Source organism: Crocodylus porosus, unplaced genomic scaffold (assembly GCF_001723895.1).
Source record: "Crocodylus porosus isolate Cpor-Errol unplaced genomic scaffold, CroPor_comp1, whole genome shotgun sequence".
Lineage (NCBI taxonomy): Eukaryota > Metazoa > Chordata > Crocodylia > Crocodylidae > Crocodylus > Crocodylus porosus.
The window spans coordinates 124,693,655-124,710,179 of NW_017728886.1; the positions used below are offsets into that span (position 1 = coordinate 124,693,655).

Consider the following 16,525-nt stretch of genomic DNA (forward strand, 5'->3'; position numbering starts at 1 on the left):
CTGGCAGGTACATGCCCCCCAGGAGTGCACACCATAGTGGAGAGCCATCCCCCCTACCATCCCTCAGATAAGCCACATATGGCTCCATCTCACTCTCTGCCCGGGCCCTGCAGCTGCACATTCCTACCTAGACCCCAGGCCCCATGGACCACCCTGGCTGGGCAGCACCCTTAGCTCAAGGCCCAGCCCCAGCCCTGCCCTACTCCCTCCATCCAGCAACTTATGGCCCACTGGCCGGATCTAGAGCCACTAGTTCCAGTTTGGGGCATACAGCAGCATTTGGTGGCAGGGGGCTTCATATGCACGAAGCTAGATCCAGTGGCTCTAGATCTGGCCAGTGGGCTATAAGTTCCTGACCCCTCACTTAAGCAATTGGCTGTGGTGTTGGATTTCAGAGCCCTGGTGACTAAACTTTTTTGTACAATGCAGTGTACAACTTTAGTGTACCATGCCAGAGCCAGGCAGCACAGAGAAACTCTGGTAGTGGCAAGGTCCTAGTGTGAGCCTGCTTTGGACCTGGCCCACTGCCAGAAAAAACATTGCCAACCCCTGGCTTAGATCCTTTTTTTTAATCTGGGCCAAATCTGAGGACTAGCACCAAAATAGAGAGGCAGTTTATTTCTTGAACTTTGTGTTCCTTTGGAGATCAGTATTTTAAAATGCAAAGGCAAGGAGAGATGGGTAAAGGTATCCTCATGCATGGGTAACCTTATTTCAAGCTTCTCTTTTCCCTTAAAACATGCACAGAAAAGGAACTCACAGGGGAAATGAAGCAGATTCCAACCTGCAGTAGCTCTCTAGAAACTAAGCCTGGGATGGCTTCAGAGGGTACTTAGAGAGACTATAAAAGGCTGGGAGTCCCAAGCAATACTGCTCTGTGGGAAGACTTTAACAGAAAGCAATTAAAAAAAAGCTCAAACAAAACCCAAAGATTACCAAGGTAATTCAGTAATGCCCTCGTTATGGTTTTCAGTATAATACTGAATATTCTTTGTATCTTTACCCATGCATGTGCGCGTACACACACACACACACACACTTTTCACACAAAAAAAATCAAGGTTTAAAGGAATTCTTAGGTAGTTGGGAAGCCAAGAACTCAAAAGTTAGAAAAAGACACACCTAAATTGCTTATGCAACCTTAATTCAGGCCCTGTGTGCTTATGCTTTAAGAGACAGTCTTTAATTAGATAATGCCACACAATTTGTCTCACAGGACCCCTGTTTCACCCAGTGCAAAGTGAATGGTACACTCTTAAGGTGATGCTATTCAATATTCTATTTTGTCCCCATTGTTCAATGGATATCTTTATTTCTTATTCATTACACATTGTGACCTTGTTCTAAAGACAGAATTGTTAATTTCCTCATGGGCTTTCCTACAGCATTTATCATTGTAATATTTGAGTGTGCCACAAATATTAATGAATATGTACACCTCTAAGAGAGGAAGGGGTAATATTATCTACCCCCTTTATAGCCGGGGAACAGAGGTACAGAGCAATTAATATCAGAAGTATCCATTAACTTTGACCACAATCTGTGATGCCTAGGACCTAGGTTTTCAATTGTTTAGCAGCACACGGCATTTTACATGTTCAAGACACAGCTGTCATCATTTTGGTTGCAGTTGTTTGTCCTTAGCAATTTTGAAAATCAGACTCTAGTGGTTTAAAGTCAGGTACCCAGGAAGGTGAAATATGCAATCTGACCATTTATGAAAGTTTAGTTTAAACTGATTTTACTTAATATAACACAGGTATGGAATTCAGTGTTTGGGCACTGCATTAAGCCATACATACCAGGTCCTGTTTCTGACCAAAGCTGCCCCTCCACCTACTGCATACCTCCATCCACAGCCCAAATCCAGCACCACACAGCTCAATCTTTCCCAATTCTGGGTGCTTTCCCATATGCAGTTCCATAGCCCTCCTACTGCCCCACCCCAATATACAGTCTCTTCGCATACTACCTTCTTGCTAGGCATACTACAAAGACACCCAAGCTAGTTCTGGAAAGGGAGGCAGAACCAGAATTATTAACTCCACCTCTTATCAACAGCCTTTGGGACAGCTGTGCCCAGGGCCATCCCAGGGTGGGACGATTCGGGGCAACAACCTCAGGCCTCGTGCTTCGGGGGGCCCCAAAGAGCCGGGCGGAGCAGTCACGGCAACTCCATGTTGCCACTGGCTTCATGTCCAGCTGTTCAGCACCCCCCTTCCACTCCCCCGCTGAATCCCTGCTGGCTTCCTCGCACCAAGGGCCTGGGCCCCGCACAGGCTGATTTTCCCCGGGCCCACACCCTGCTCAGGTCATCTCTGGTTGCACCAATCAGTCCACCTGAAGCACCATGATAAGACAGGTCTAGTGTTCTCTATTTGGGAGGTAGTGCACATGCAGTGTAACTCAGCATACCACTGCCTGGCTTTACAATAACAGTTTCAAGGATCAATTGACTCTGCCCCAACTTGCCCTTGTTTCCATCTATAGTTTCTCTATGGGCCTACTGGTTGAAAACAACTGCTTTCATGGGAAGAGACTCATAGTTCTGGTTCCACACACAACTAACCCTTCTTTTCCCATGTACAAGCTAATCAGGGAAACTAAGGTATACAATATAATCATAACTTAATTATGATTAAACCAAACATTGTACAACAACACTGCAGCCTGTCAAACAGTCAACTGGCCCAATAAATTCATGTTCCCCTACCCCACTGTCTTTTAGTCCCAATCTAACTTTTAAGGGTCTTCATCCAATATCAGTATCTTGGGCCACCAAGCTCTGTGTCCTAGTCTCTTTCTCCAGTTAGTGTCAGTTTTCACCTCAAACACAGCTTCCTCATTCATTACATCTTCACATTCTTTCACCTTCTCCTCACCAACCACAAGTTCTCTGTTCCAGGGTCCAGCCAGGTCTTCATCCAATCCCAGTCTCACTTGTCTTCCAGCCCTTCCCAACTTTTTCCTACCCACTTCCTTCCCCATTGACAGCTTCCAGTCCTCCAGGTCTCATCCCTTTTACATTAGTCAACACAGTTCTCGTCTTCATCCTGTGGGGGGTACAGCCCTGGGGTTATTGATAGTACAGGGGAGACACTTTTTCTGTTTTCAGTTTGGGTGCCTGGACCTAAACCCTGACCCACTGGTGCATGCAACAGTCCTGAGAAGCAATTTCAAGAAAAGTTATGTAGCTTTTCCTAACCCTAATTATAGGGTTTGGCTAAAATTTTCCAAGAAATAATCTATGCAAAGGATATTTCAGTTCCAACAGTTACAATTTTGCAAAGATAACTTTTGCCAACTAAAAATAGAATCTTTTAATGGGAGGTGTGAAGTTCTCATTAAATTTTATAATAGTGCCATCAGCTCCTCTGATAATTTACATATTTATTTATTGTTAATTACTATACACACTACCCATAAACAGGACTCTCTCTTTGCCATAGAAGCAACGTGATACATTTTAAATACATATGCACAAACTACATCATGGATGTGCCTCCTTCATTAACTGCTAACAGAAATCATAAAACATCTGCTAAGGAATCCCTATACTCCTGCCCATTTTCTCTGAGTTTGGACAAACGAATACATCTCGCAGAAGGTCTTTGTGGTTGACAATTAAGGACAACTTTAGCTCAGAAGTGGGACTAAATTCTAACCCTAAAGGGCTTTCATGGGAATGCTATTTTCTCTCTGCCCCCTTCCTGGAAAGCCACCTTATCTTAGAGTGAACAAGCACATCCAGAAAATAGCTCGTATGAAAATGACAGGTAGCAACAGAAAGATGAGTGCAGCAGACCTGTCATCATGCTTACACTAATTGTTGGTGGCTGAGATGGAGCTGTTGGAGTGAGATTGTACGAGGCATCAGAGACACAAGGATATGTGAGTGTACAGAAAACTGAAGAACCAACAGAACACCAAGAGCAGAGAGAAGAAAATGAGGAAATGTGCTGAAAGTAAATAACTTTTTGGCTAGGAAAATGAGAAAGAAAGACATACAGAGATCAACTTATCTTTTCCTAACAGTAGCAGTATCTCCATTGATACTTCCACCAGCTTCCTGGAAAACCTTGTTAGCAGGCCTCTCAGGTATGTGTGACTGCATCTTTGAGAATAAGGATCCTGCAGCAGCTAATGGAAGGTTGTTCCATGAACACCTTTATCCAATATCCACCCTTAGTCATGCCTGACCAACCAGTCTGAGAATATCTGGTTCTTCTGGAGCTTTGGCATCTTTGCTATGCCCTGCCATCGTTTTTAGAATTTTCCAGGATTCCCATTATCTTCTCACTGTTCATCCTGGTGGCCATCCACAGAGTTGTTCTAACCTACACAAACCTTTTAAAGTTTTAGCCTTGTACCTCACAACTAGGTGGTGAAAATGTGGCATCAAAAATGGTGATGGGCCCAAACAGAAAAACAGCATTTTATTTTGGCTCTGCCTGTAGTATACTGTTAACCTATTGGTTCAAAGTCACTAAGGTCACTGAAATCTTGAAATATTGCTTTTATGCCTTACAGTATGATGGCACACATTTCTTAAATTAGAAATTCTCTAACATAAATTCATACTGCTTTTTGTCCATAATTTCTGAAAAGCTATGAAGCTTTTTACAGACATAATCCATATCGGTAAATAGATCATGCACACAGTTACAGATAATTTAGCTTATACTACCTGCTGCCAAGGTTAACAGATAAAATGAGAAAAACATGAAACAATGCCTTATAAATTAAAAAACAAAAGTATTCTCACTAGTCATTCTGGATTCGAGTGCATCAGGAAAAAAAATGTAAGGTCTTGGAAGCTTACTTTCACTAGCTGAATAGTCCTGTGGATCAAGTATTCCTGATTCCTGCAGTGATCTAATACAGGAGTCCACCAGCTCAAGACCAGTTGTGAGCTCATCTTCAATGTCCTTCTGACCATCTGCAATTTAAAAAATGAACCAAACAAATCCTGAAATTTGTTTAAGGAATTCAAAGGGAAAACAAAATAATCATAATAAAAATCCGTATAAAATTGGAACTATTTAAATTCATAGCTAGTCAAGGAACTGTATAAATTATAGCAGTGGTATTCAGCCTCTGGTCTGCATATTCCAGTTTGCAGAACTTCCCAAGGGTCCAGAAATTTTGTGGTGGGGGAGCAGTGGCAGTGTTAATTGCCATAGCTTCTATAGCTGGAGCAATTAAGACCGCTACAACTTCCTGACTGCCAAATTTCCAAACCCTTGGGGAACTCTGCAGGCTGGATGGCATAGCCCTGTGTGTTGAATTGCATAGGCATGCCTCTTCCATCTGTGGCTGGATCTGGTGTGCAAGGTAAGTCCGCAACTGGCCATGCTATGCATTGGATCACACATGCGGATGCACCCAGCCCACTGAGTCCACGCTGGACCTAGCCAATGGTTCAACCCTGCTCACAAGATCTGGCCCATAGACCAACCCCATGCCACTCCTCTGGTCCATGGGCAGGAAAGCTGAGCAGCACTTATATATAGGGTCAGATTTTCAAAGAAGGCTGGAAAAATGCACATGTAGTCATTCTACTTTAAAAATATGACCACTGGTGCTTATAAGCAAATGGAGAATGCTTCTGTTCAATCTGTAAACAATTATGGGGTGGGGTGGGTCTTCACACTGTTTACAATGACTAGCGCTATATACTACATTCTCCTAAGCATGAGTGAGTATCAATTATTGCCACTTGTCTAGAAGGATATTGAACACTGTTAATGACTAAAGAATTTTAATGACAATTAGTGCATACCCCCTACCCTTCTCCATAATTTTTCTCACTCTGTCTAGAGAACACAGTCCTTAGTGGGAAAGTAAATATAAGGATATGATCCAAACAAGTACTTTACCTTGCGTTTGCCAATGAAACTGCTCTTCTGTAGAACTGTAAATAAATAAATAATGAATTAGAAAGGTCTTGGGTAAACTTTTAAAAATAACATTTGAGAAAAATCAGTACAAGACTATTAGTCAGATGTAAACCCACTCACCATGATGAAACTCATCCAACAATACCAAACAATAACATGTTTAAACTATGATTTAAAGGTAAAGGTGTGTTGATTTTTTTAAATCATTTTGGGCAGTATTAAAATTAGGAAACAGCCCAAGATTTCTCTTGGAAAAGAAGAGTTATATATCACCTCCTCAAAGATCAACTGTATTTTCTCAAATACCACACTCAGCTCTCCTGCAAATCAGCCCTTGAAAACTGGGGTGCAGATTTTTCTTCACTGGAATAGAAGAAGCAGGGTGCAATAGAGGAAACAGACACTGTGACTCATGACTACTGAGATGGCTGTTTCTCCCAGAGGCTATAAACAGCTGAGGTGGAGTCCAGTGTTAATCCTCTCGTAGCCACTGACTGTTAAGGCAGTAGCTACTGGCTGAAGAGCCAATGAGCTGGCTGAAAGTAAGTGGGCTGCCACATGTAATCTGTAATATCTTGATGGGGCTTGTGGTGTGGAAACAACACTTACTTACAGGAATTTATATACAGTAGTATAAACAATAAAGAAGCAAGAGTCTTACTGTTTCCCTTGGAAGGGTGTGGAGCCTATCTTTGTTAGTGTCCTGTCATACTAGAAAGTTTCTGTTGCTTCATGCACACTGTCTCCTGAGTTGCCGCGCTTCCTGGACCCTATGGTCATGCGCATGGACGTTTGGTTCCGTGGGGACAACTAGAAGTGGCACACCTTGTGTTACCACTAGTTGTCTCTGGGGAATGCCCGTGCCACGTGTGCTCTGGTGTGCAGCAAGTTACCCCACATGGGGTAAGGGAGGCTGGGGCCAGCACTGAGCTGGCCCCAGCAGCCTTACCAGAGCTTCTGAGGGCCTCCTGGGGCTACAACAGCGGTGACCCCACCATGCGGCGCCTGGCTGTGAGTTTTTATCCTGTGGGATATCCAGAACTCAGGGAAACCCTCTGCTCTGCTCCCTGGCAGTGAGGAGAACTGAGCGTGCAGTCTATGGTGCCGCATAGCCACACTCACCTGGATGCAGCCTATTTTTCAGGAGGACTTACTCTATGTGCAACAATTGGCCATGACTCTGGAAAATCCTTTTTTGCTACATTGGGCTGTCAAAAACAAAGTGTGTTTTTTATTTGGGGGCATGTGGTATTCAAGGCCATGTGTAGATGAAATGAGGGGCATGTTTGCTCAACACTTCAAAGTGGGCTAAATGCTTTTGCACTGCTTAAATGGTGTCAGTGTTTGCACAGCTCGGTGGCGTATTGTGCATTAATTCTGGCCGTTCTAGGAAATTTGGCGCCATAATACACCGTAAATGACTTCGGGTGCAGCAAACTAAAACTCCTAGGAGTTTTAGTTTGTTGCCTCTACAGTCATGCAGTGAAGCACCAGACTCCGTGCAGCTCCACAGCTCTGCAGAAAGCCCTGCAGGCTGCTTGACGGCATCCCAGGAAAGCAGCGAGCCTGAATTTTTTTTTCCTCCCCTGCCTGCCTGCCTGCCTGAGCTGCGCAGGAGCCCGGTGCTTCCCTCCACAGCTGCAGTGCCCACTCTGGGACCACCCAAGCTGGGTGCCTGCAAATGGGTGTCACCTGGGGGGCTCTGCAGCTGCTGCAGAGGGATGCACCAGCCCCCCCTGCAGCCCAGGGACTGCTCCACCTGCTGGCAGCTTACCCTGATCTGCCTCTCTTGTGGGGAAGAAAGTAAGAAGGGTGTGTGCATGACATGGGAGTTTAATCAGCCCTAAATTGAAGGGTGATTTTTAAAACCCACCGCTTTAATTTAGGGCCCCTGTTTCATCTACACACACCCAAGAAAATAAGATGGCTTTAATTAATATAACCCAGGCTCTGCATTTATGCATGTGGTCACTTTACTTGGCTATGTAGTTGCAGTGAATTCAAGTTAATCACATGCATAAGTGTTTGTGGTATGGAAGCCAAAGAAGGTAGCATTTTCTAGTGTTAAGATAATTTTAAAAATTATATAATGATCTTCCCTTACATGACAGCAATATGCTAATATATGGATCACACTAGATACATCTTTCAGATGACACAGGGATGATGGAAAAGCATGGGGAGATGTAATAGTTAGATAGGACAGGTATATTTTCTTCAATGGAGAAAATATGGTCAGTGAATTGAGTAGAATTACATACAGAAAGTATACTTCACTCCTATACATGTTTTTCTTGTCTCCCTACCCACACTTTCTTTGTATGTCAGAAAAGCTCACAGTTACTCAGTGGTTTGCATCATTCTGGTGATGATAATTACATAGAGATTTATCTACTGTAGTCATAATTAAAACCCCTTCTTGTGCATTTTTACATATTGGTAGGATATTACAACCTCATAAATGGGGAATACTGATGAAAATATTATCATTTGTATGTCCCAGGAAAATGAAAGAAGAACATTTTTTAACAGTGGCTACTACAAATCTTTTTTTCCATCCGTACAAGTTGCAAATAAAAGTTCTCTTTAATAACCCATGGATTGTAGATCTTCAGCCATTTTTCCTGTGCACAAAGATGCTGTGTAATTTATGAATACCATGGATACAGTTCCTTGCTGCCAGAGCTGGGGCCAAGAACTTCCTGCATGGTGAGAGTTTCTTGCTCAACCTGGAGCTGGCTGGGAACCGCTCCAGACTGGCACAATTACTGGCCAGCTCTGGGCTGCACAGGGAAGTCTGCACATGCTGCCTGGAGCTGGCTGGGAGTTCCCCAAAATGGGACAGTTCCCAGCCAGCCCCAGGCTGCACATACAGTATTCCCCATGCAGCTCAGGGCTGGTCGGGAACTGTCCTGGTCTGGGGCAGGTCCCAGTCCCACAGGTCTTTCCCAGCCCCATTACCTGATCAGTCAAAGCACAGAGCCTGGAAAGAGCTGCAGAGCAGGGGGAGCTCTCAACCCCTGCCCCCCTAGTGGATCAAGATAGAGAGCTGGGACCTGCCCCTCCCCTGCAGCTCTTTCCAAGCCCCTGTCCCCGATCAGGAAGCTGGGGCACAGGGATATTATCTCTGTCTGGGCTCTACCACTGGAGCCTGCCCCAGCAGTAGACAGCTCCCAGGGGCAAAGAGCAATTTCCCAGTCCCCACCAGGAGACAGCTGTCTCTTAGCCCCATGCTCCCTGCTAGCCCCTAAGCTGACAGCCAGAGGGAGCCTAGAGCTCCCCCCGGCTGCTTCAGAGGGTCAGAGCAGGGTGGGAACAGCCTTCTCCAGGCTGCTCCCAAATGCACACTCATGGAGACATCTGCCCAGAGTGGGTTTACTCTGCAGTAAATTACTGCAGAGTAAACATAAATTACTGTAGAGTAAACCCATCCAGCATCATTTGCATGTGTAGATGCTGCCACTGAAAGCAAACACAACTGAAGAAGCTGGCACTGATTTGTGTAATACAAAAAAAATATTAAAAAATCCCGCATTAATTCAAAATGGGAGGTCAAAAAAAGCTGAAGGACAGTGAGAAGTTTTTGATATGTTGATTTTTCCAGGTATATGTTGGTTTCTTTTTACTCATGCCGGCATGTTCATAGGTCATGTAGCAGACTTAATTGCTAATTAATTTCTTAATTTCTTAATTACTATTTCTAATCTCGATGGCATAATTTGATTCAATCTATGCATCATTGCATGGAAATATATATATTATGATCTTAAAAATATAGAACCAACTCTTCCCAGTTAAGGAAGGTGCTGTTTAGCCTTTACTTATTACCTCTCAATCCATAATATATTATGGGCCATGAAATTTATCCTGTTCATACAAAAAGCTGCATGTGGGGTTATCATGGCAAATCTGATTAGATTTCAAATAAAAACTTTTTAAGCGGTTTATGTATATCACCACTTAAATAGTACATCCAGGTATCCTGACTTCCCTTATTTATTTACTTAAAAAATATTTTAGAGGATGAGGATGAGTTTTGCTGCTCTCATGCATGAAGACATCTTTTTAGCCAAGAACAAACTGAAAAGCCAACTGACCTAGCTGCTGACCCTACAATGGGTTTCACAAGTGCAATTGGCTGCTCAAGTGGATCCAAATACAGGATCAGGTCTTACTAATCCAACAGAAAAGCTATGAAACTGGCTACACACAAAGTGCCAGCAGATACGCACACTGAACAAACCAAAAGATTTTTTCTCCCTGCTTTTTTCAGTTAGTCATCTTTTATATAGTCTGTAATTAGAACAGGTCCAACGTTTCAGGGAGAAATATGGTTTTCAACTTGACAGTTTCCTTTTAAATATGCAACAAACCAGATTTATTTGCCTCCCATTTTCAGTTATCATTATGTATATTATATCTGTGCCTGACTTCTCAAGGAGCCAGGTTCCATCAACTTTACTGAATGAGGAAGTTGAGGGTGCTGAACACGCTGATAAAGGCATTCAGTACTATGAAGAATTATACTCAATGTACACAGAGAAGCAGAAGATGAATATATTAAGAGAGAGACAGAAAAGATTCCCAGCCAAAATTAAATGAGAACTGTAGAAGAAAACATATCGTTATAACATATTTTTAAATGAGCTTGTTACTCAGACAGGTATAAAAATGACCTCCTGTAATCCAGGACAGAAGAATAATTATGATTCATTTGCTATATAACCTTGTGCCACTGCTATTCATTTAATCATCTCTCTACTTTAAATGTTCCATTACAAATAGGACAGCCAATCTGCTTCATTGTATTAGCATGACATTGAATGAAAAATGTCATGCTAATACATTTTCTCCACGCAGCAATATGACTTGTGTGTATATATGTGTGTGCGTATGTTTCTGTTATTCAGTCTCTGAAAGTCAGACCATGATACAAGAGTTATAGGACCAACATAGCCTCCTAAGCATCAAGTCCAGGCCCCTCTGTTTGCAGGCAACCCTTTAAACAAATATTCCTAAAAACTGTCCAATTCTAACCCCTTCCATAGGAAAAGTCACAAGGCAAAAAGGTGCATTTGGACCCTATAATATGACACGGGTGAAAAGTAATGGAGACTACAGCACTGCTAATGCCTTGATACTGCAATGGCAGAGAAGTAATTAGTTTTAATGCAAGCGGCCAGGGGACAAACACCTCACAGGCCATGTCAGTGGGGCCCACACATCCATGAGCTGTACCAGGGGGAGCCCTGGGTCCCTCAGGCCACATGTTGCCCTGCCATTTCCCACCCCTGCCTACCCGCAGGGTCCCCCCCTCGCCCCCAACCACTGTGCTGCACATTTGCATGACTCCAGGGTGTGATATACTGCACTGTCTCACCTACTGGAGTGGGTCAGGCAGTGAAAGCCACAAGAAGGAGGGGGAGCTTGGAGACTGGTGCTGTTGCAGCCAAACTGACATAGGCCAGGCAGGATCCTAGAGGCTACAACGAAACTCTCATGGGCTGCCAGGTTCACAGCCTTGGTTTAATATATATGATAAGAAAATCCCAAGAAAAGGGACATGGCCCACATAACCCTTGCCAGTGTGATTGGAGGGAAAAATTCCTTCATAATGCCAAGTCTGCTTTGACCATGAGCAGGTAAGCCAGACCTAATGAGCAGAGAACTATGATGTTTCTAAGTACTGTTGCACCACCAGTACATCCCAGTCAAAACCCTCAATATTAGTTTTGCCCAGTGTCCAGTGCTTCAGAGAATACCCCAAGAAAGTAAAAAAAAAAAAAAACCTTTTGAGAGAGGAAAGTAAATTCTGATTTCAAGTCTCTGGACACTTAAAATATGAGAGCCCTCCCCCTCCAATCACCAATTGCTTTTACAGCTGTAGATTTATTGGTTCTACTTCTTCGCTGGAAAAAAGTGTCTGTGATGTTTAGACTTAAGGCATTTCTCACACTTGACTTTGGCTGTGGATATTTATGGTCTACAGATGTATTCTAATGGACTATTTGGGCCTTTCTGATGACGATAAGCTATGAATCAACACTCAGTAATGCATAGCTAATACTATTTCACAAAAAACAGAGGAGGAAAATCCCTCTGCTCATTATGCAAAATGGGTAAAACACCTCATTATTATTTAATACTTATACTACAGTAAGTAGCATGTGTAGATAGGACCACTGTATGTTAACTTCTGTACAAATGCAGAGCTAAAATATAGTCCCAAATCCAACAAGTTTACAACTGAAATACATTTCCATCACATGCAGTCTTGCTGCTAGCACTCTTGCTTAAATATCGTGGCTAACATCCTAGACTGCATTCCAGATAAACCCAGCATTGAGTGGGAAATTGGGCAGGAGGGGGATGGAAAATGGAAACAAAAAGTCTCCATGGACTTTCCTCCTCTTGGGACCCCTTCTGGTGATAACAGAGGAATCTCTATAGCTCCTCATTCTAGCTGTTCGGAGACATAAAGAGGCAGTGACACTCCACCCTTGCGCTCCTTTCCCCCACACTCTCGCCTGTACTAGGGTAAGAAGGCTTAAGAGGACGATAGAATAAGGGCTGCGATAGCAATTTTCTGACATGCATGCATTCTCCTCTGGACTGAGGAATTCTTCCATTTACCAGCAAAGGAGTTTTAACAAGGCCAAGGAAATACATTCATTAGATAAATTATTTGTTGTGACTACTCTTATCAGTTGTACACAATACAACATTAGAACTGTAATGGGCAGGGGATATATATCACTATAATTACTTGCAACTTACATACATGGCTTTTCTTTTTCAATCATTTAAGCAATAAAAATGTTAAATCCAAAAAATGAATAGCTTCAATAAAAAAGAAGGGACGTAGTTTTTACTCTGGAGAAACATGAAGCTTTCTGACTCATCATCATGTTGCCATAAGATCAACATGAATATAGTATGTTTGTACTCATTAAAATAACCACTACTTATCACCTTCACTCTTTCTCTATCACTTTCCAGATTAAAAATTAAATTTCTACAAGGAAAGCCAAAAATGGCATTTCAGCACCAGTTGGTTAGGGTGGGTTTGGTTTTTTTTTTGCTGAAACCTGGTTTCTAGAACTGTATCTAAAGGTGCACTGTTCCAAGAAACAGCATTTAGTACAGGAAATGCTAAAATGATATGTTGCCCCTTCCAGCTATGAGTAACAAAACATCCACCCCTGCTAGGAAACCCTCCAGTAAAAAATTGTTTTTCTCACATGGCTTGCATGAACAAAGTAAATTTCTGTCTCTGGTTCTGCTGGACTCAGGGATGCTGACATAGCATTAATGTCAAAATGGGAAAGCATCAAATAGCAAAAAATCTTTGTCAGTTTATGCAGGCTTATATTTGTTCTTGAATTCTATGAGAACAAAAGAAAGAAAAATGTAACATTGTACAAGAACATCTCATATTGAAGAACATTATATAAATACAGTATTAAGAGAACTACCTGTACAGTGTGGAAAGTTCAAAGCATAAAAAGGTGGCAGAAATGTCAAGTTCCCATCATTAAAAAAAACCATATGCGTAGTACTAGTAATCTATCTAAATCAAGTTTGTTTCTTTCCAAGCTTGGCATACATGATCACATTTTGAACTACATCACAGATATAAAAAAGTAACAAAAACTGATCCTTTGGAAGTCATATGTTCTTGAAGTGCAGGAAAGAACAGAAAAAAAGACTTCAAGGTGAAGTCCTCCATAAGAAGAAATTAGTGGGAAGACAAAAATTAGCAAGATGGATTGGACCAGGTACCATGATTTTGTGTTCAACTGTGGCCACTAGCAGAAGTTTCAAAATAAGGTGTAGGATCCCCATATCAGTCAATTATTGAAATAAGAAAAAAATTCTCATCTGATCCCTGCACAATAAACAGACAGTTGATGTTACGCCTGATGCATGAGAATTTTTACCACTTCAAATTTGTTTCTATCTTATTTAACTCAACAGTTAATGTTCTCATTTACCATGCAAATGTCTATATGGGATATCCATACCCTCTCCTCAACTTTTCCTGAGATGCTTCTAGCACATCACAAAAGACTGTGCACCACCTTTTCTATTATGGAAGTCAAAAAAGTAAATGCTTTTGCAGATATTCTGCCTGTGAAAATACTACATAAGACTATCTTTCTTGTATGCTAAGAGTAAAGAGAATTGTCCCCACTATTCAAGATAGACATAGTGCTATTTGAGCCTTATGGGTTACTTGCAGGCTGACCATTTACTTGGACACTTTCAAAGGGCTTCCCCTAGGTGCCACATTCAGGAGGCATAGGCCTTCAGACACTTTCAGAATGACCAGTCATAAGACCTGTGCTTAGCACGGAAACTGGCAGAAATGAAAAACAGAATGGAGGAAGAATGAAAACAACATAAGCAACAAACTACTGTTATCATCCTTATACCATCCTGCCTTGAGCAGTGGGCTGGAAGAGATGACTTCATGAAGTCCATTTCCAGTTCTACTTTCCTATGATCCTACAGAACTGGATCCTACAAGGATGACAAGGATGAGAGGCTGACTGAACACTTAAGAACCAGTGAAGTAAGAGAAAGCTAAGACAATAGAAGGCATAGAGGATACAGCAAGAACATGGGCACCACAGTCTTGGACGTGATCTTTGCATAACCCTCTTTGTAGAAGAGTTGCGGTTTTCAGTCCTATAGGTTATATTATCTAACTATATTCCTCTCTGAGAGACATGTATTGCCTACTGGAATGCCCATTTTTTCATGACGGTAATTTCTGCATAATTTCGTTTGGGTCTGTCGGCCTATGGTGAAGTCAATTTGTCTTGCAATTTGTCTTGCAAACCAAGCATCTGGGAAGTCATGAACACCCTTAAAAGCAGCTGATTTGGTATTATCAACCATGGCTCCAGTGGTTCTTTGGAAGAATCCCAAGATAAAAATGGTCAGTTTTTGATCATGCATGCGGTTCTTCTCTTGTGAGGGTCCAGAGGATAGCCACACACACGATCAGAGCTCAAGAGAGCTGACTTTATGAGAGGCTGAGTGGGAGAAGCATAGCCTCATGGGGGACTTGGTGGAAGCCTGTAAATACATAAGGGGTACACATCAGGATCTGGGAGAACATCTGATCACAAGGGGAACCCAAGGGAAGACAAGGTCAAATGGTCACAAACTGCTGGGAGACAATTTTAGATTGGACATAAGAAAAAAAATCTTTACCGTCTAGGGGTCCAGAGTCTGGAATAGACTCCCCCCAGAAGTGGTGCAAGCACCTACTCTGCACACATTCAAGAAGCATTTGGATGATTATCTTGCTGGGGTCATCTGACCCAAGCTGACTTCCTCCCCTTTGGGCAGGGGGCTGGACCCGATGATCTTGTGAAGTCCCTTCCCAGCCCTAATGTCTATGAAAGCTTAGCCATGAGTGTGTATCTTCTTCAGGTCAGCCTCCCTAGCTCTTGCTCCCATTCTGTTTTTTTCTGAGTGCTACTGGTTTCAAGACTAAGCCTTTGTACGTCCTGCCACAAAAGGAAGTTCAGAAATGTCCTGCAAAAATCACAGATCCTGATACAGGAGAGTAAGGACTAATTATTTTTGCCCCCCTGTTATCTGCTCTTTCTTTTCCCTCAGTTACATTACCAGCACAGTTAAGTCCTGTGCTGCAGCATCTCCATAACGCTGCCTTCTTCATTCCTGTACTCTTCTGGATATTAAATCATGAAATGTTTTTCAACCCTTCCAACAGCTCTTCCTTGGTCTGCGCCAGGTCTTATCTTTATGCTGACTTTATGCAGAAGACAACTTCCTTCTTCCATTTAACAATCCTAGAAAAGTTCAATGAAACTGTTTGCCTCTATTTTTTTTTTATCAAATACACAGTGGGAGGGGAAGAAGGATGGAGAGATCTGGACTCTATCCACTGTCATTTTTAGGGTTTAGCAGACTGCAAGGCAGTCAAGTGAAGGGCTGTTTGAACATCTTAGACTCTATCTCCAGGTTTAGTCATATGTCTCAAATGACTACGTTCTGAGGATCTTAAGCAGGTTTTGAGCACTGCAATTTCTTTTGAAAACACTATGTAGGCACATCTCGCTCAAACTATAACATCTTATTGTCCTCTTGAGGATTCTAACAAATTGGGCACGAGCAAATACCAATGGTGAAACCACCCCACTGCTTCAGGTGCACAGCTGCTAAATGATCATCTTTGTTAGGGCTAAATGGCTATTTGTTCCTCTGTAAGCTTTAGAAAAGCTTACTCTTGTGGATGTGCATATAAAAACATAGGGATAAATGGAAATCTTATTAATTTAAATAGTTTCTGTTATTTTTCAGTGACAAGCTCTGATAAATACCTTATCCATTTGAATAACAATGAGTGTTCCATCAGAAATTATTTTCTTTCAAAACTCAGAGAAAGCATACATTAATAATAATAAAAAGTTTGAGCTCTTTAAAGCACATCTATTTTCTTTGCTATTTGTAGCAGAATTAAAAATGGCACTGGCTGGCACCTGGTCTAGTTCCACCTCATGGAGAGTGGGGCCAAACTAATTATATGCAACAGGCTGAGAGAGCAGGTGACAGAGGTAATCTGGGTGAACTGTTTGGGACCCCATCTG

General features: G+C 42.3%; 1 protein-coding gene across 6 annotated transcripts in view; it reads right to left on the minus strand.

Moving 5' to 3' along the window:
* The window catches only part of CTNND2 (catenin delta 2), a 936,097-nt gene that overhangs the window by 520,760 nt on the left and 398,812 nt on the right, over positions 1-16,525 (minus strand). For all 6 annotated transcript variants that reach the window (XM_019541636.1, XM_019541627.1, XM_019541621.1 and 3 more), the window contains exons 3-4: positions 5,880-5,914; positions 4,823-4,939 (exon numbers count right to left, since the gene is read on the minus strand). In XM_019541636.1, coding sequence (XP_019397181.1) covers positions 4,823-4,939; positions 5,880-5,914 — 152 coding nt within the window. The remainder of the gene's footprint in view (positions 1-4,822; positions 4,940-5,879; positions 5,915-16,525) is intronic.